This window comes from Polistes fuscatus, unplaced genomic scaffold (assembly GCF_010416935.1).
Source record: "Polistes fuscatus isolate 324 unplaced genomic scaffold, CU_Pfus_HIC Scaffold18, whole genome shotgun sequence".
Classification (NCBI taxonomy): domain Eukaryota; kingdom Metazoa; phylum Arthropoda; class Insecta; order Hymenoptera; family Vespidae; genus Polistes; species Polistes fuscatus.
In genome coordinates this window covers 2443713-2463933 of record NW_025113086.1, presented here as the reverse complement: position 1 = coordinate 2463933, position 20221 = coordinate 2443713, and the positions used below count along the sequence as shown (strand labels likewise).

Genomic DNA, 20221 nt, shown 5'->3' with positions numbered 1-20221 from the left:
AATCATCTTAATCACTATGAGTATCATTCAACCGTCGTCAGTAATTTGTTGTTCTTTTTTTTAATTTATTATCCTTTTTCTATGTGCTTTATTTGTTCTATTTTTTTTTTTTTTTTTTTTTGTGTCGGGATTTTATTTTCATTCACCGTTAGTTAACAATTTGCAATTTTTTTTCCTCCGTCTCGTATGCTAATACTTTTTTTTTCTTAATTTAAAACAATGACGTTAACACTTATAAATAAGAATTATGTTAATGATTATTATAATCAATGAGCGATTAACGATTATTATGTTCGGTGCTTATGACACGAAATTTTTTACTAATTTTTCTTTTCATTCCTACAACGAAATTTCTTTTTCAACAAACAATTAACGATTCACATATATAAACATTGACTCTCTAAATATGTTATTTTAACATAAACGAAATAAAATCTGTTATAAATATCAATATAAATTAACAAAAAAAAATAAAAAAACTAGGAGGTATTTGTTCGTTGATGTAAACAAATTTGTTTCTTTTCTTTTCATTTTTTTTTTTTCATTAACACGTACGATTAAAAATATAATTAGTATTAAAATCGATGAGATATTATTCATTCGATAATTCAATTTTTAAGATTTATTATTATTATTATTATTATTATTATTATTATTATTATTATAATCATGAATTACGCGAATCTGAATTTTGTACACGCGTCTATATTTATACGTTTTCTTAATTTTTTTTCTTTTTTTTTTCTTTTTTTTCCCGTCAAAATTATGTTTTTTTTTTTTATTCGGTTGAAACGATTAGGTCAATCGTCGGCCGGTTTAGGGTATTTTTTTTTTTGTTCGAACAGATGATTCGATAAGAGATGATAAGATTTCAATTGATTTCTAAATTGAATTTTGTTTGTTTTGTTTTTTTTTCTTGTAAATGATTTAAAGATCATGACCTAATCGATCCATTTCGGTCAACAAGAAATCAACGTCGGCTTCTGTAACTGCAGCACTGGAAATAATATTCCTAAAGAAGTTGGGTCTCCTGTCATCCGGTTGATAACCAACCATCAATGTACCGGCTTGCATCATACGCCCTTTCAGGATTGGACAGATCTAAGGGAAATAATTTGTTGATTGGCTCGTTAACATTTCGCGTTATGTTTGCTAAATTTTTTACTGATTTTGTTGAACAACTTACTTCGCCTAATATCTTTTCCCTTTCCTGACCATGTGGCATATTCCTAACGCGCGTTGGCAAATACCAGAAACAAACGTTCACCATTTCCGGTTCGAGAATCAAATAATATTTGTCGGGCATTTGTTTGATTCGTCTGACCATGTATTCCGTTAATTCCATTAACCTGTCCATGTGTTTTTCAAAACCTTCCGTACCCTAAATTATTGTTAAACGAAAAAACCAAACAATATTCTAGGTTTTTCTGTTTGGATTTGTAGATTTTTGTTTAAAAATAAAAAAACCATTTAGATTTTTAATATTTATCATACAGTTCATTTCAAATTAATTCATTGTTTAATACGTTTAAGTATATCGGATTGTAATATTTGAGGTGTTTGATTTTCATCAAATCGTTTACATTAATTGAAAATATTTTATGTAACATTTTTTTTTATCAGTCAATTCAATTCAATCGAATCCTATTTCAATTGGTGTAACGATCCAAATGGTTTTTAACCATTGAAATGTAATTTTGTAATTGTTTGTTAAACTTACTTTAGCACGCCATTGTAACCAAAGCTTGAAAATATCATTGTGACGACCACATTGGATTACTTTGTCACCGGTATCGTATTGCACGTCGTAAAGTTTATCGGTCATGAACAAATATTCCGCTGACATTTGATTACAGCTAATTAATAGCCCCTGTAATTGGAAAAAGTGCCAAAAAATTCACAAAAAAGGAAAACAAAACGAAAACGAAGGAAATGAGAAAAAGACCATTTAAAACATGGCTGATGTATGAAAATGTGAAGAATCGGCCGTTCATTTTCACGCGATAAAACGTCGTCGAGGTAAATTTACAGACCTGTCGAGAGGGTTGGAGGGGTTGCAAGGGGGTAAAAAGGGGGTTGGAGTAAAGAGCTGCTTGCCTGGGTCGATACGGGCTGTTTAACACATGCGCACGAGGAAAGGGTGTTACACCGGTATTGAATTTACAAAATGGCGTATTCTGGGAAGGGGGAGGGTGGGGTGGGCTGAGGTATCTACCAACCACCTGGATATTCCACCATTTCCTTTTTAGACTACCTGTTAAGAGGTGGGGGATATTAAACGGTGATTAGATGGTAGTCGCCATTTTCTGTCTGGAGACAATTAATCATATTATTTTCTTTATGATAAAATTGATTTTGTAATTAGGAATGCATTATACTGGAATAATACGCGTGCACGATTAACGTTCAATCTTTAAAATTCAATTGCCAATTTGTAAATGTTTTAATCTTAGAAAATAATCAATCAAATTAATCGCATACTTTCCTTTTAATATTTCAATAATATTAACTGTTTCATTTTTTTGTTGAATTTTTCTTCAAAACATTTGCCTTTGGTCGCGTTTTTTTTTAGGTTAGAATTAACAGTCTCGTTTTATTTTTTAACGGAGTGGAAGAAAGGAATAATTTTTAAAAAACCAAAATGAGCATGAAAGATAAATATTTGATCGTTGAATAATTCGATAAGAAGAAAAAATAGAATAATTTTTTGTTGTATTTTTTCCTTTAAAACATTCTGAAAAGAAAATTTGTCGTTTGTCGTGTTTTTTAGGTTAGAATGAACAGTTTCGTTTGTTTTTCTTACGATATAGTGGGGGAAATAATTTTCAAAAAATCCAAATGAACATAAATAAGTATTTTGTCGTTGAATAATTCTATAAGAAGAAAGAAATAATGAAAGAAGTATAGCGATAGAAAGAGAAAATAAAAAAAAATGATCTATAAAAGCAAGCAACAAGATATTTCAGTGTGGTACAGCCGGTGTACGGAATTTTAATATAGGAAGAGAGATAGCGAGAGAGAGAGAGAGGGAGAGGGGAGAGGAGGAGAGGAAGGAAATTGAAAGACAGAGAGAGTTAGCAATAACTACTGCGATGTCTGGATGGTTGGAAGGTAGTTGGAATCGTTGGAGGGATAGACCCTCCAACAATCCAGCGGCACTTCGTCGGCAGTTCGCCGACGGACTATGGCAACATATGTTATCTCTTAGTTTAATTAAATTCCAGGAGTATGCGGGCACGTAGGTTCCAACCCCCTGCCTTCCTTCCCTCCCTCCCATGCTTCTGTAAACCCATGGAATGCCATAGCGTTCGTTGTGCGTTATGTCATCGCCCTTTTCTCAATTCTATTCGACACACGTCAAACCTCACGTCATTCCTGAACTAAGCTTTTCTTCTTTTTTTTTTCTTCTTTTTTTTCAACTTGCTATCTAATTTTTTTTTACGACACCCTACGTAATCGCAAATTTTTCTATCCCCTGTTAAATCATACGAAATTTTATCCAACGAGATTTTGTAGTTATTCTTTTTCTTTTTTGGTTGTTGTTAAAAACATTGTTAATGCAATTTGTATTTGTTGAATTCAATTGGAATAATATAACAATTGTTTATATACTTACATCTTGTTTGAAGTGTATGGTTGAACACTGAAGCAAAGTTCCCATCAATTTGTGAGGATTCCACGTAACTGAGTCAGCTCTGTAAATCAAAGTTATAAATATATACATATATATAATCTAGAATTGTTTATAGGGAAAATTTCATGTATGACGATACGAGAAAAAGAGTATGTGTGAAGTTTATCGGGATTCTAGGTCGGAACTATCGTTCACTTTGACGCATCCTATCTGGTAACTGTCGAAGTCCTAGTAACACTATGAAAGGCTGACTGAAAAAGCTCAGTTGAGTTTGGCCTCAGCTGGCCCGTCAAAACTTTTATCCACTCTCCCATAGGGACCAATAGGGGATAAAATATGAGTTATCTTCGTGTGCCCTGTGTATATGGGTTTTACTCTCTTCCGAAATGGGGGTTGGTTCCCCATCGATTCGTGAGAGAAGAGCTATTAATATAGCCACGGGATCGGATCGGATCGGATTTAACCCTCAGCTAACTTCACACGTATACATACACATGCACACTGTTTTAGCTAGGAGAGAAAACCTGCTGTTCTGTTGTGTATAACCCTTATTTAATCCAAGTGATCAGGGAATCGTTTGAGAGAATGAGAATGACTGAGACCTCGGGCTTGATGATACTTGACACCAATTTGTGGTTTATAAACGTTTCACCGATTTAATTGATATTAATTAATCGTTTTTTTTTTTTACGTAATTCCTTCATGTATTCATCATCGGGGAATAATTTGTTTTTATTTTTTTTTTTTACTGAGAGATTGGTAATGCGACAAATGTGACAAATGTTACACTATACTTTTTGCAAATGACACGTATTTGTATTAAACGCGTCATATCCGACCCTTTACCCTTGTCTCCTCTCTTAACTATACTGTGGATGATTCAAGGACACTTGAAATATCCTGAAAGAGACTCGTGTCGACGACAGATACTATACATTTGTCATTTTTCGCTTTACTCATGGTTCGACGATTTTCTTCCTCCCTTTTATGGGACAGGGGTGGAAGGGGGAAGCGGGAGATAGTTCAAATCTTCTTTTAACTTTCTTCAGTGTGATTTTTTATGTTTTCTTCTTTCAAATGAAAACTATTAATATTATTTCATACATTCCTAACAATCAAATCATCCCAAATAATTAATTGGGGTTAATTTGTATCGAACCGTTTACTTGTATTTAATTTTTTATTTTTTTTTATTTTTATTTATAAAAGTATAATTTGTAATTTCTAATGTTAATCAGATTTGACTTCGCGATTGTTGAAAATGATAAATAATTGATATATTTTGCTGTTATGTTTAACAAAATAAGTAGACCTAACTCGCATAGTAATTGTGCATATATACGAAGCTACGAGTGATTAATGTGATTCGCAGCTGGGGTTGGCGCTTGTACCAATCCTCTACACCCCCTCCCCTCCCTTCCTCTCTCTCTCTCCTTTTGGCTCGTCTCTCAAATTCGTTCCTCATGCCAATCCCAAAAGCTACACGGAACATGGAACACGTGCACTATGTGTACACTTATATCAGTATTTGCCTATTAATTATCATAATTATTATTGAAAAACATTTATTGGGAAACACGAATTTAGTGATTTGATTGAATAATTATCATAATTGATAATCGAATAGAACATTTGTGGTTTGTAATATCAGAAAACAGACAATCAAACAAATTAAAATCTTTGACTTCGTCATTTGCACAAACGTTTTGCAAGTATTTTAAAGTAATTCTAAAATTTGTATATAAATCATGATTGATACAAATATCAAACAATAAGAACAATTGCAGTAATTGTCATAATAAAACAAAAGTATATTAGAATTTTTATGTTGATTGAATGAAAAAGAAAAGAAAAAGCAGAAGGAAGTTTTGAAAAAATGGATAAACGCATATATGCGCTCATAGTCTACAAAGATGACTTTTGCTGGGCGCATATATGCGTCCATAGCATTGAAAAAGGTTAATACAAATATCAAACAATAAGAACAATTACAGTAATTGTCATAATACAAAAAAAGTATTGTACTTTAAACATAATACATTTGAGAATAATAAAACAAAAATTTAAGAAAGATTCTTTGAAAAACAAAACAAAACAAAACAAAACGAAAGAAAAAGTAAAAAGATAAAACATGTGCATATTATTCGGTGTGTTTCTATCGAAACAAACAGTTTCGCATGAGAGAACAATTTGCTTGTAATCATCGGTGACATTTTGACGTAGGAGGACGAAATCACGGTTCCTCTTTTAGACGAACGATTTTCTACGTACCGTGTTCATATTACGTAGTAGCAGTAGTGTAGGAGGAAACGTATAGTGAAAAAGATAGACAGATAGATAGGGCAAACGAGAGAAAAAGAGAGAGGGAGAATCCTTTGTACGTGTTTAATCCAGCATTGTCGAGGCAGAGGCTTTTATTTCAAACTCGCGAAGGATGGTACAACTCACGGATGCTGTGGCGCGTCAATATAAGAGGAGAGTTCTGTTCAGCAAATGCGCTCCAGGGAACCGATCCAGCTGTTGCTCTCGTTGCCCATAGACTTTCTCTTCTCGTTTGCCATTTTAATCAAGACCTTCAGGAAGGAAGTACCGACTGACAGTACAGTCCATTCAAAAAGAAAAAGATAAAGAATATATCAAAACCACACCCGCTCCAACCCCCACCCACCTTTACCTTGTTCTCAATAACCAGAATAATCATTCACCTAGCCCCCCCTTTTTTTGTTTGGTAGAAAACATATATTTATTTAATTTTAATGTTTGATTTAATTAAATTTTGTATTAAATAATTTTTGTTTTATTATAATGGTTAATGAGAATTGTTTACTTGTTCGTTTTCGAATAAATCAAATGGCAAACGATCGGATTTATCCAACGAGGTTGAATATATTTAATGTATTAAGTAATACTCGTACGCGTGGGATTTAAATTTAAAAAAAATGATAGATGAAAAATAAAACGATTAAAAATAGAAAGAATAGACCTCGTGGTACAATTTGTATTTTTTAGGGTCACGGACTCTGTTTGTTATCGATTTGACGGGGACTGCAGATGCGTTCAGATGCAAATCGTGGATTAATCTCGGCATCCCTAGAGTTCCCAGTGGCTTCCCAGTTTGAACTAAACACAATAGCACGGAAATACACTGACCCCCATCATCTCGAGGCCGAAAGGATAAAAAGAAAAAAAAGAACCTGATCGTACACAAATCGTAACGTGAAATTTCACTTAGGTAACACGTGTTCTACTACGTTCCAATCTACGATCTTTAATCTTCGATTGATTAACAAATTCGTAAATCGTTGAACGAGTATGATTTAAAAAATAAAAAACAAACAATAGCTTCGCGTAATAATCATTTTCTTTTTTATCTGATACGATTTTTATGATAACAATAAGTTTTCTTTTTAGTATTATCATGCAAAATGATATATCGAATAGGTTCCTTGAAAGCCTATCCATAGTAATAGTAGTAGTAGTAGTAGTAGTATTGATTTTTGTATTCTATATATTCTATCTTAAGCCTCGAGATTTTTTTGTTGCCTCTTGAAGTCTTAGGATCCATAAAGCTAAGCCCTTAGGATAAACTATAAAACTCGTAGATCAAATCGAAAGAGAGAGTGAGATCACCCTCAATGTTAATGCTAGAGAGATATTCTATTGTTTAGGACTCACCGTTCGATGCCAGTCAATCTTGGGTGTCTGTACTTTCGGGATAAAAGCAAACCACCACCCCAAGCTGCCTGTAAAAATTCATACAAAAAATATTCAACATTAAAAATTGCCAAATGTATCTAACTTTGTTTTGTTTTGTCGAGATATAAACAGAGATTCCAGATATTCAGGTTTAAATGGTCCTTAAACAACTGACTTTATAAATCCCACGTTTTCCCGCGAGCAATTTGATTTGAATTGAAACCAACCAACCAACCCAACTCAACTGGGGTTGGTTGACTGGCTATTCAAGCAGATTTTCACTTTCGCACATATATTATTTACGTTAAGGCTCTTTCCCAACTTGGCATTTAGGTATCAGCCCGTGTGAATTGTCATGAATTATTCGTCATTCGGATAAATAGTCGATTAAGATCGATCGAAATTGTATACTCACGTCTACGTGAAGCCAAAGTTTGTATTTCTTGCATATATCGGCTATATCATTTATGGAATCGAATGCACCAATAACAGTTGTACCAGCTGTTGCATTTACGAAGAACGGTATGTGACCTTTGGCCTTGCGTTCGATAATAAGTTCTTCCAATTTGGATGGAATTATTCTGCCACGTTCATCGCTCGGTACCATGACGCAATTGTCAGTACCCAATCCGCAAACAGCAGCACAGGATTTAACGGAATAATGGCACTGTTCGTTAACAACAACAATAAAATCATTCATTGAAATATGTAATTGATTTTTAGTCGAGTTATTTTTCAATTTACCTGATCGGACGTAAACATGACGAGTTGGCCTCCTATAGATGACAATCCGCGTTCTTTGTACGAAGGAAACATTTTGTGTCTAGCTGCTAAAAATGCGTAAAGGTTGCTGATAGATCCACCGGGTGCGAGAATCGAGTCACCGCAATTCCAGCCAATCAGTTCTCTCATTTTTTGAAGCACCACGTTTTCCATTAGGATGAACACCGGCGCGATTTCGTAAGTGAACATGTTCGTGTTTGCAGTAGCTGTCAACCATTCACCAGCCATCGAGACCAGGTCAAGACCGCAGGACAATTGATTGAAGAAGTGAGGGTGTCCTTAGAATCACAAATAAATTCAACGAAATCTGTTAGTATGATTCCCGAGATTTGGATTTATAAAATTGGCCCACAGTTTGTTCTATTTCAGTTTAAGATTGTTAGAAAAATAATTGCTGAACTCACGTGAAATGTAACTTTACTTATCAACATTAAAAAAGGAAAGATGTTGATTACAGATTTTTTTCTACGTTGAATGAATTATTTTCTTGCATAGAAATGAAGTATTCATTAAAGTAACGATCGTGATTGTTGTAATGGCATTACTGTTAATGACACAAAAGTAAAGTAATTAATAATTTTGACATGGCACGTGCTAAAAAATGTTCTTTAACCCTAGGTGCGAACCCTAATCTATGTTCTCTTGGACACTGGCAAAGGTTAAATATAAAATGGTGTAGGCTTGAGTGAGATAGAAATATAGGAGTGTGAGTGAGAGGTTTAAGCTCCTCGCTGAGTACGTTGTCATCCGCTTGGCTGAACATCGTGCACGGATCAAGTCTAATGCTTCTGTTTGATGGGAGTCTGCCTTCTGGTGTAGCCAGGGGAGAACATACTACCGTCACTATTCCATATACGATAGTTTGGATGTTCTCTCTTTTTCAATTTCTCATTCCTCAACACACACACACACACATACAGGTCTATCGTGCCTTCTTTTGTTGTTCAGTTTCTTTATCGTTGAAAAGACAAGATTTCTTTGACGATTTTTTGTTTTATTCGTAAGTTCAAATGACTGAACTTTTTAACTAAACAATTGGGCAGACTCTTGGAAGAGATTTGTTACTAGCAATGAAATTGAAAGAAGTTCTGCGATAAGTTGAGTGAGGGGGTTTGGTAAGAATGTTTAATCTTACAGCATTAGGAGAGTAGATTGACGTTTGACAGGATCCTTTTAGGATTTTCGATGTTAACCCTACGTTGGGGTTCGGTAAAGTGACGTTAATCTGGTAATTTTAGTCTTATTTCCGAAGTAAGTATCAATGCCAGTTACCATCGGATGGTAATTAGTTTGAAATGAATTATTTACGATTGTAGGATTGTGATAGTATTTTTTATCTTTTTTTCTTCTTCTTCTTCTTTTGTTTCATATTTAGAAGATGATAGGAGTGGGGTTGTTGGATAGAAAAAAAAGAAAGTCACCCTTCGAGAAAATGTGATATTCCGTGCGATGGTATTCGAGCCGTTTGTCGCACTGTTATTCGCAATTATCTTGGTCTGGAGATCGTGGCACGCGTCCGGTTTAGGGGGAGAAGAAGAAGAAGAAGGATTTCTATCTTTCTTTCTTTCTTTCTCTTTAGTTTCACAGGGAACATCGAACGGGAACATGGTCTGTTTAAGGGTGGAGTAGGGTCGATGGTCCGAAGCGCCCGCATTTTGCGCGTCACACGCGTCGCTGCTCGACTAGATTGTTTGCAGAGGCTCTCAAACTATGCGTTTATTCGTGTGGTAGGATAGATGCAGGAAAAGCAAACACAGGTTTATACCAAGTGCGACGACATAAGCCGATTTTAAGGATTCTCTTGTTAACATTCGTTGGGGATTCTTTGATAACAATATTTTTGTACAATTTTGAAATATTTAACACTGTTTTACGTTAGATTTGAGAAAAAAAGGTTGAATAATTTTGAACATTATATTCGCGATAAGAATTTATTTTCATTAAAAAATAATCTAGTAACAAATATTTTTAGGTTAGGATATGTCTCGTAGTTAATTTTTAGGTTAACTTCGTATTATGTTGTTTTATTAATAAAAAGAAAAGTATAGGTGGTAATTAATGGAGGATAAATTAATCGCGTTTGCAGTGATTTGATTGAAATAATTTCGTATTTTATATTAAAGAGAATTTCTCTTTTCTTATTTTTTTTTTTTATATCGAGAATCATTCGATAAGATGGTAAGAAATAGTTTCTTCTTGGTGGGTTTCTTTTCAGCGAGTATACCGCGATTAGAGTCTTTCCTTTCTCGTGGTATCATTTTCCAACTAATTTACTCCTGTCTTTCGTAGTGTGTTTGAAAGAAAGCGAGTGGCTTCGTAAGCCAGGAGGAGAACCTGTTCAAAGCAGACCCTCACAGTGATATATTAGAACTTAGGATTTGTATGAAGAGAAGTGTGTAACCCTGGCTTAACGTTAATGCTATATAATCAATCATATCGTTCTCGAGAAGGTGGATAATACTTAACAAATTTTTTTCTTTTTTTTCTTTTTACCTACGAATACAAATTTTCTTAACGTTTATTTTTATTTTATTAAACAACGAAATAAAACGAAAAACAAAATTAAATATGCAACGATTAATAGTGACAATCATTTTCAACCTATTTGTTTAAACGTTTGTTTATAATTAATTCTATGATTTAATTATTTGTTTTTTTTTTTTATATTAATGTGTTATAAAATAAAAATGGCAGTTGTTTAAAATTGCTGTCAAATCGCGAATATATATTTTTTTGTTGTCTAATTTGTATTAAAAATTGACAAAAAATAGTAATAACGCTAGGTCATTCAATTTCGCATTATTGTTCATCCTTTCGTGGTGGGGGGATGGGGATATATTTTTCAAGCATACCAGGAATAACTATCGATACTAATTTAAATTCCTTAGCTGTTATACCTACTCTCCAACCTTTCCCGATGTTGGAGAATCGCAAAGAGGGGCTTTTTCCCTACGAACTGTATCGTTCTAGTCATCCCCTATGCTCACCCCTATTTACCGTTCCACCCTACCATCCAGCGAGGGAAAATCGTGTAGAAATGGCTCTTAATTACACCGATCTTATAGAATTCGCCACCCTGTACGCAATGGTGCCACGTGCATTCACACTACCCAAGGGTAATTTTTTTTTTTACTTTTCTTTCTTATTTCTTTTACCAAAGGTATGAACCAACATTTTGTTAACTCTTAAATTCCTACATATGCATATCCATTGTTATAATAATTATATTTATACATATACATATATATTTTGTTCATTGTATACGAAATGCATCACATTTGTTTATAATTATTGAATTTATTTTGCAATTATTATACTTTCATTATGATTTCCTATTCGATATTACATTTCATCTTCTTAAATGCGTTTTCTAATTAATCATTAATAACATTTTTCGTTCGTTTATTTATTCATTCAATTCAGTTTGCAACGAATGAAAAAAGGGGGAAAAGTTGTTTGGAAAGAAAATTTGTTTTAGTTGAATCTTAGAAACTATCGAGTTAGAGGTGTCTTCGAAGTTTCAAACTTGTCAAATGGGAGACATCTGTTCCCAAGTTATTTACCCTGAAGCTATCGAAGAAACTAGAACTATTTGTTTTCGATAAAACAAGGAAAATGTAGATTGAAGAAAAATCATAAAAAGATATTTCGTAATTTGGTTTTTAGGTCAGACTTCAAAACTACTTTCATCTTTTAACTGCTTTCAAGTCATAAAGTAGAACAAAAACAGACAGGTTTGACGTATTCGATAAATAGTCTTTGACAATTTTCTCATAATCCTTACAATTGACATAGTAATTTGAGATAATTTATTATCATACTTTCCGAGCAATATCATTTTGACAAATTTTATCCCCATAGTCCGAGTTTGATCGATCGAATATCGTCAGACACTTTATTCCATCATCCTTCAATCGAAAATCCAACATCAATGCAGTCTTTCAAATTTGATAGTCATTTATTTCTGATCTTCATATCGAAGATCTATCTACATACAACATTTTCTATTCATTCGAATATTTTTACTTCGCGAAAAAAAAGAATTCGTCAAAAATTGATCAACTTTTTTCCAAAAAATCTGTTTAAACATAGTTTACAATTTTATTTAATTCGCATAAATATTTGGAAGATATTTTTAATATTTTTTTCGTGTACGTGTTACACTTTGGTGAATCAAATTGATTGAAAAGAAAAGAAAAAAATAGTAAATTCGATAGATAAAATGTAGAATAGAGAATAAAAATATTTGAAGAAGGGTCTTATTTTTTCAATACTTGCCAGAACATAATCTAATAACGAGTTTTTGTCAGCACGTATATCAAACGTAGACGTGCCCTTACGATATCAGAGGGGTGACTACTATTCTACCCTTCACCCCCGACCCTTTCTTTCTCTCTCTCTCTCTCTCTATCTCTCTTTTGGCATCGTTCGATAACGCAGAGAGACGACGTTGGCCAGATTTCTGGCCTAACTTTGGTTAGGTTTCTCTTCCATTGTGCATTAGCATCCATTCAGGTTTGGTAATCGAATCTCCAGGACGAGATTGGCGAACTTTTGTGGTTGTCTACGTGGTGGTTGACTTTCTAAACGTTATTGGTATCTTATCGATTACTATCAATCCTATCATCTATTATATTATTTTTTTTCTTCTTTTTTCTTTATTATTATTATTTTTTTATCAAACAAATTTAAATAATCACTAGTTATACCGTATTTTAATTTTTGTTTTTTTTTTTTATTATTATTTATGAACAAAGTATAAATTATCAAAATGGGATCGGTAAATTGGAAATATTTTAATTTTTATAAACTTGCTATAATCGTTTATTCTTTATTTAATATTATTTTTATTCATATTATATATGTGTTCAATAAAAAGGGTTGCATGAATTATTCTATATTTCGTGTTACAAATATTTAATTCAATTTATTATCTTCTTTGTATTATAAAACAATTTGTTTCTCTGATAAATTTCATTTTTAATTATGTAATATAATATCTTCTAATGGTATTTTTTATTTCGTTGTTTTTTATTGTGAATTACGTGTTCAATAAAAAGAAACGTTGATTAGGGGTGGAGTAATTATTTTATTTCTTTTATATAAAAAAAAAAATATTATATTTCGTTAAATTTGCAATGTCTTTCGTTGCCCATTTTTCAATTTAGCTTTTTTTTCCGAGGGTGAGTCTTTTTTTTGTTATCGTGAATGTGTCAAGAGGGTTGGTGAACGTCCGGAAGCATCTTTTTAGGAAGCTTATCTTCATCTGTTAACTCCCTGACCCCCCACCCTTCGTCCCTGAAGCAACTTGGCCGTATGCTAAATTGAATATGAAATTATGTGGCTTATCACCCTCATGGATTGAGAAGTATGATAGTGGTTTTTGAAGCATACCGGTTGCTGTCATATTTCTTTTTATCTCGTCTCACTTTTTTTCTTTTTTATCTTAATCTTTCTATAAATTATCTTCTTATATAGATTAGACCCTTAAATAAATGACGATAATCGTGTACTTTAATATCGTTGAGTGTAAAAATTCTTTTTCCTATTTAAATAACAGAAAAAACATTTGCGAAATAGCACTGAATTAAAGTTGCACCAATAATTTCAAGGTCGTTAAAAAAATAATTATTAAATTATCGTATAACAATTGTGTGTGTGTGTGTGTGGAAAAAGGTTCCTGATCCTGGAAGATTTGATGAAAAAAAAATTGTTTTTCAAATGAATCGTCGAAAAACGATGAAATGGAGAAGGTGAATGTTGTTAAAGATTAATCAACTTACCTGTTCTGACTTGATACTTTAATGTTGTCGAACAGTCGATTAATAATTGTTGCAGGGTGAGCCCGGTGTCAGGAATCTCGAGATCAAGTAAACGAATCATTTCAGATGGATGACGAAAATCAAGGACCTTTGCGTTACGATCATTGGTTGATTTGATGTAATCCAATAGGATGTCCATCACCTTCATCAGGAATTCTTTCGTCGCTGGATAACTTTCGGCATTGTGAGGCAGGATGTCTGGATAGCAAGAATTCAAATACGCCAAATATGAAACTTTATTTTCCTTAATTAATCATTTCATTAACAATTACATTATAATTATATTTAATAATGTTCTTTTTCTTTGCAGCAGCAGCAGAAACATTAATTTTTATTTCAAATTTATTTCACATCACTGTGACCCACAGAAAAAAAAAACAGAAAACAAAACCAAATCATTTTATCGCTAACTCTCTAATTGTTATAATCAAGTGAAATCCGTTTGAATGAATTGTTTATTCGTTCGTTTAAAAAATCACGATTAAATTAGATTAAAATTAGAAATCCCATTGGATCCTTCGTTCGTTGTTTTAAAAATTATATTCGACCTACCGTCGACGAGTGTTCGTTCATATCGTTCGTCCTCCGTTGAAACGTAACGGATTTAAAATGATTTCACCTCATCAAACAATTGAAAGTATAGACCTATTTTGACACACTCTCACTTGTTTGGTGGGATGACATCATCTTCGTATTCGTCTTAGTCTTCTTCTTGATTTCTTCCATCATCTGCATCTTCCAATTTTCCTTTTTTTCTTTTTTTTTTTATTGTTGAGTGAGCGAGAGATACATTTTTCTAAATAATTTTCATTTAAATATTCTAACCTCACAAATTATTCTAACCTCACAAATTATTCTAACCTCACCAATTATTCTAACCTCACAAATTATACGTAGGTACAATTATTTTTCATTCGTAAAGTTCTGATTCGTCCCACTATTGAACAATCATTCGTATTCATGCAGTAATCGTATTATTGTTTTAATTTATTGCGAAAAGATTTTGGTTTAAGAGTGTTCCATTTAAAAGAAAGAAAAATAAGATTGAAAGAAAGTAAGTATAGGTTCGTTTGAATGTGCTTCTACTATAATCCTTGGTAGATTGGCCTGTCCTTCTATCTCAGGCTAACCATAATGTATCCCATAGAATAAAACACCCCTCTCGTTTTCCATTGCATTAACGTGATCCCTTGGATAAACAGAATACTGACTTTAAAATCCCTTGTATACGTGTTCGTGCACACGCTTCACACTTTTATTTTTTCAATTATTTTTACGTATCAACAGTTGCCGAATTTTTGAACAAATGATCAGTTCAGAGTCTTATTAATAACCTAACGTGTTAAACCAAAGGAATATTAAATGTGATATAATTTAATAACAATTATTATTTAATCAATTTCGTTGTCAGAAAATTGTTGGAAAATGTTCTATGGGGTGCATAAGAATGGTTTGAAAGTTAGATATTTGTTAAATGAAGTAATAAGAAAAAATTGGTAGTATGATTTCAAAGATTTTTGAAGAAAACATTTAGGTATACACATTCGAAATGTATTTCTTTCAATGATCATGAAGAAGAAAAAGAAGAAGAAGAAGAAGAGTGCTGAATAATGTTCCACCCAATGCGAAAGTAAGGGAACATTGAACCTGATGGCAAATCGCTTTGAGCCTTTGGTTAGACAAGGGAAATCCTCGGCTTCCAACGGTTGGGATCTGGCTAATCCTACCCCATCAATCTAATGTTCAAATGCTACTACGGTTTCTCTATTTCACTCACTCAGTTTCTTTCTTTTTTTTCCTTCATCGAAGTTTATGGCACTTATCAAAGTACAAATAAGGGAAGTAAATCTTTTTTTTCATTGGATTGATAAGGGACGAGAGATAAATGAGTTTATAAATTCTTTGTTTCTAAATGATACTAAACAATTAGTTGGTTTAATATATTTTTTTTCAGAAATTTATGTTTAATTAGATTCATTTCTAACGAATTGTTTTTTTATTTTGTTATTGATATCGAAAGATTGTTAATATCAATTTTAGTTATTACCAGTTGTTGTAATCGTTTTGCACCAGATGTTTATCTGGACCCTCGGTATAATTTCCTAGCTTTAATGAAAACGATTCTTCTAGGGGTTTAAGGGGGAGTGGCTTATTATAAGTGGCAATTAGCTCTTTTGTTCTAGATATTTACAAGCTACTGAGATTATGAGATTCATTTATAATTGGAGTATAAGCTTTTCTTTTCTCCTCTACGAATTTTTATCACGAATTTGTAGATAATTGAAATAGGTTATGTTCGCGAGAAAAAATAAAAAAGAGAAGGTTTCTCATTAGCGTATGAAAGAATAGAAGAAGAACGAACAAAAAAATCAGATTGAATTTAAATACCTCGTTAAAGTTATGACAAATTATTTATTTCGAAAGATTATATAAAGATTGTAATTGAAATTTTGACGAGTAGAACAATTTTGAACGATAAACGTTAGTTCGTGACCGTCCGTCGGTAAGAAAGGATTTTGATTATTAACGTTTATAAAAAATAAAAAGAAAATGGAAGAGGAGGAGGAGGAGGAGGAAAAAAAAAGAGAGAAATCTTTGAAAAATTTGAATATGGGGTTGACGTGACGTAGAAGATGATACCTTATCGCTATCCAACACTTGGCAATGTGCAAACACGAGACGTAGACTGCAAAACCCTTCACTACCCTTTGTACCCTGCGGCGTGTAATCTGTCCTCAGCCACTCGCCGCCTAGGAACACTCTCTCTCTCTCTTTTGATTTTCTAAATCCTCTATTATTATGCACCCCTTCGATGAAGCCGCAAGCTTCACGAAATCACGACAATATTGTCCACCTATTGAGGATTTTTATTCTTCCCGAAGTTAAGGGATCTCTGAATTTTTGTTTCTGTACGTGTTTCCTTTAAATACGAATTTCGAAGTATTTTTTCTTTTGTCAGATTAATTGTACTAATTGTTTCTAAATAATTAATTATAATATATTAAATGATTTCCATGCTTTTTTTGAGGTTAGGAAATATTAATCATATGAACATTAAGTTCAGATTGATTTATAAATTATTATAATGTATTGTGTATTCGCGTAATCAGAGTTTGATTTTTAATATGAACATTGAGAATTAGTTTAAGGTTTGTATTGTATAGTTTATTTGAAAATGATATTAATTGTTGAAAATAAAAAAGATTACATTTACGCGTGCATAAATTTGAAGGGGAGAAAAATGATATTTATTGGCGTGAAGAAAAAAAAAACGCTTAAACAATTAAAGAAGAAATCTAAATAATTCAGTAGAAAAATGAAATTTCGTTTAACTTACCCGAGTATTTGAGGTTACAGTATTCCCTGGATAGGGAGTAGGTATTTTCGTTACTCATTAGTCTTGTGGGTGAGTGCGTCCTTGCAAAATTCTGTAATAATACAAAACAAAGAAAGAAAAAAAAAAAAAGAAAAAAAAGATAACAAAAATTCATTGATTAAAAAACAAAATAATAGAAGAATACGTATTTTATATAATATATACATAATTGCAAAAGAAACAATAGAACAAATCGTTGGAATAATATAATTTGATTTTTTTTGTTCTCTTCGTTATCACTAGAAATAAATAAAATCATAATAATTGCTACATACAAAATATCCTGAATGTACGTGAATGAAATTCTATTTAAATATGACGATTAGGAAATAATTATTAATGATTATGATTAAATGATATGATGATAAACCGAGATTTACGGATGTCTTACATATAAGTATTCCTTGATAGCTGTGATTTTAGTGCCGATCATTTGCACATTGTCCATGTCTCTGCTTGTGTCCCTTCGCTTCAGTCCCTACAACAGTCAAGTAAGATTTTCCGCTTCAGTCTTCGCTCGATTTTTTCATTATTTTTATTTAATTGTTCGTTGTCGTCTTCAAATCGTCGAGCTCGAGCTCGCCAAGATAGATTGTTTATCATTTATTATCTTAATTTATTAATTATATTTTATTTTATTTGTTTTTTTTTTAATTCATTCGGTTGCGAACTCAGATTGCAAAGATTCGTTTCGAAGACAAAAAGTAATCGTCGAAGCGTAGACATTATTTTGTTTCTTTTATTTAATATCATTATTATTACATTTTTGTTGTTGTTGGATAAATTTATTGAATTTTTTTGTTTATTTAGCAAAAGCGAGAATAAAAAAAAAACGGAGAGAGAGAGAAGAAGAAGAGCGACCAAAAAGAAACATGGACAGAGAGCAGACCTTATTTGTGGTGGTAGTGGTGGTTGTAGTGGTGATATATATATATGTGTATATATATTTATATTATCGTAATTATTTTATATTTCTATCTGTTCTATTTTTCTTTTTTTTTTCCTTTTTTTCTATTTATTGGAGCATATTTTAGCTTTGCTCTCTGAACTGATTGATAGAAATTGAAAGAATTATAAATCGCAAAATGGAGATCTGGATGGGAAAGAAATATTGTAAAGAAAATTAGAACATTAGCGAGAGAGGATTGTGGATAAACGTGCAAATTGAAACGAAGTTTATGTTCGAAGTGAAATGATTTCGATGATTTTAATAATAAAATTCTGTTTATTAACCCTTAAATGTAGAAAATTAATTCATTTTGTTTTATCTCGTTTAGAGGTTAGGAATTTAGGTATTTTTCGTTTAAAATATTTTTAATATATATAACTCTTATTAAACTGAAAAATTATTATTTTTAATAGGTGTACAATTTTTAAAAGTGGATAATTATTAATAGAGTATATTATTTATACAATTTTTTGCAGTATAAATATTAATAATGAATTCTCAATAATTCTGTAACACAATTTAACCTAATTATTAGTCCTATTCATAGATTAAACATTTTCCACGTATCTAAATTTATAATTATTTTATTTAATATAATATGATTCATTTAAAATCATTACTATTGCAACAATATATAACCAATAATGTAATTACATCTTAAATTTTAATATTTCTTAAAAAATCATTAATATTTCGGCAAAAAACTTTTCCTACCCAATAAACGAATAATTATTCCTTTAAAAAACAATTACATTTAAACAAAAATTATCTATCCAATAAACGACCCCTAATCAATGTAACAAACCTTCCCTTCAAAATTTCTACGAACGATTAAAATCCTACATTAAAGGGTTATTAAGTAACAAAAATTACGAGTAATAAAACAGAGACAAAATAACGCATAACTAGCATTTAGCTAACGATAAAACTTAATAATAATATATAACGAAAAGAAAAAGATCAAAATATGAAACATAGAATAGAAAATTACGATAAACGTTCTAACCTTACTTATCCTCCCAGTATAGTCGGTTGTCTAATTGAAAAAACTGACGATGTCTTCTTTATTAGACGAATAAATGATAGAATTTCTATCAGAATGATACGGTGATAGATTAGTTAGCACAAGCTGGTTGGTAGAAACGATAACGACGACGGGGTTAGCTTCAGGGGTAGTTTTCGAAGGGACTGCTTCGAGTCGAAAACTCCTGGACGACTCTCGAGTCTCGGCCTGACTCGGCCTGCCTCGAGTATGCCTGACCCAGTTTCCTCCTTCAGTATTACCCACGCACGAGCGTGGGCATACCAAAGACCAAGGGTGGGGTTGTTTTTGCGTGGGCGTGGCCAACCAACCAACCCCGTAACCATCCCTTCGTACTTCTCAACAGACAGGATTGTTCAAGTAGGGGTTGGCGAGAGGAAGGGCAAGGGGAACGAGGACAGAGGGTGGGATTCGATGAATCGTACTGGTTTATACGAGGGCGTTTCCTACAGGCGTGTTCATATTCGACCAATCCTAAGTCATCCCCTGACACGTCAGAAGACATTACACGCGTAAACGTGTCGAATATAACTTTTTTCTTTTTCCATCTGCATACGTGTGTAGTGTGGTACATTGTTTCAATATTGTTTCTTATACTTTTCAGTACCGAATCATCTTTTGATGGCTACCTTTTCTTTTTTTTTTCTCTCGAGACTTTTTTAATAATAATTATTATTGTTGTAATTGTGATTCTTTGGAATGGGATAGGTTTTCTTGGATCGTATTCAACTGATGGTAAATTTTCTTAAGATTCTCGTTACATAACCGAATATGTATACTTTAATCAAAATTAAGAATCAACAGATGTAACTAAAAAGAAAAGAAAAAGGGGGTTGGGGGCAGGGCGTGCTGTAGGTCAGTACGAAAGATTTACGAACCGAGTCGTATGGAAAATAAATGATAGAGAAGAAGAGAATAT

General features: G+C 32.4%; 1 protein-coding gene across 2 annotated transcripts; it reads right to left on the bottom strand.

Annotated features, from left to right (window-relative positions):
* Window positions 1-916: 916 nt before the first annotated feature.
* Window positions 917-19517, bottom strand: LOC122515435 (glutamate decarboxylase). Of its 2 annotated transcripts, XM_043632793.1 has the most exons (11): window positions 19267-19517; window positions 17703-17789; window positions 17273-17363; window positions 13897-14133; window positions 8075-8391; window positions 7746-7997; window positions 7310-7377; window positions 3617-3695; window positions 1721-1870; window positions 1187-1381; window positions 917-1101 (listed from the first exon to the last, which is right to left on the bottom strand). In XM_043632793.1, the coding sequence occupies exons 2-11, from the start codon at window positions 17757-17759 to the stop codon at window positions 928-930; spliced, it is 1620 nt and encodes a 539-aa protein (XP_043488728.1). In that variant the 5' UTR covers window positions 17760-17789; window positions 19267-19517; the 3' UTR covers window positions 917-927. The 2 variants fall into 2 exon arrangements, with proteins under 2 accessions (XP_043488728.1, XP_043488730.1); XM_043632795.1 differs by lacking the exon at window positions 17703-17789 and having other exon boundaries at window positions 19267-19516.
* Between the last annotated feature and the right edge of the window lie 704 nt (window positions 19518-20221).

Coding starts and splice junctions, on each gene's coding strand:
- LOC122515435 (XM_043632793.1), bottom strand. CDS start 17,759: ATGGACAATGTGCAAATGATCGGCACTAAAATCACAGCTATCAAGGAA. Junction 14,134..17,272: donor CTGTAACCTCAAATACTCGG/GTAAGTTAAACG, acceptor CTTGCTATCCAG/ACATCCTGCCTCACAATGCC. Junction 1,871..3,616: donor CCATACACTTCAAACAAGAT/GTAAGTATATAA, acceptor TTCCAATTACAG/GGGCTATTAATTAGCTGTAA.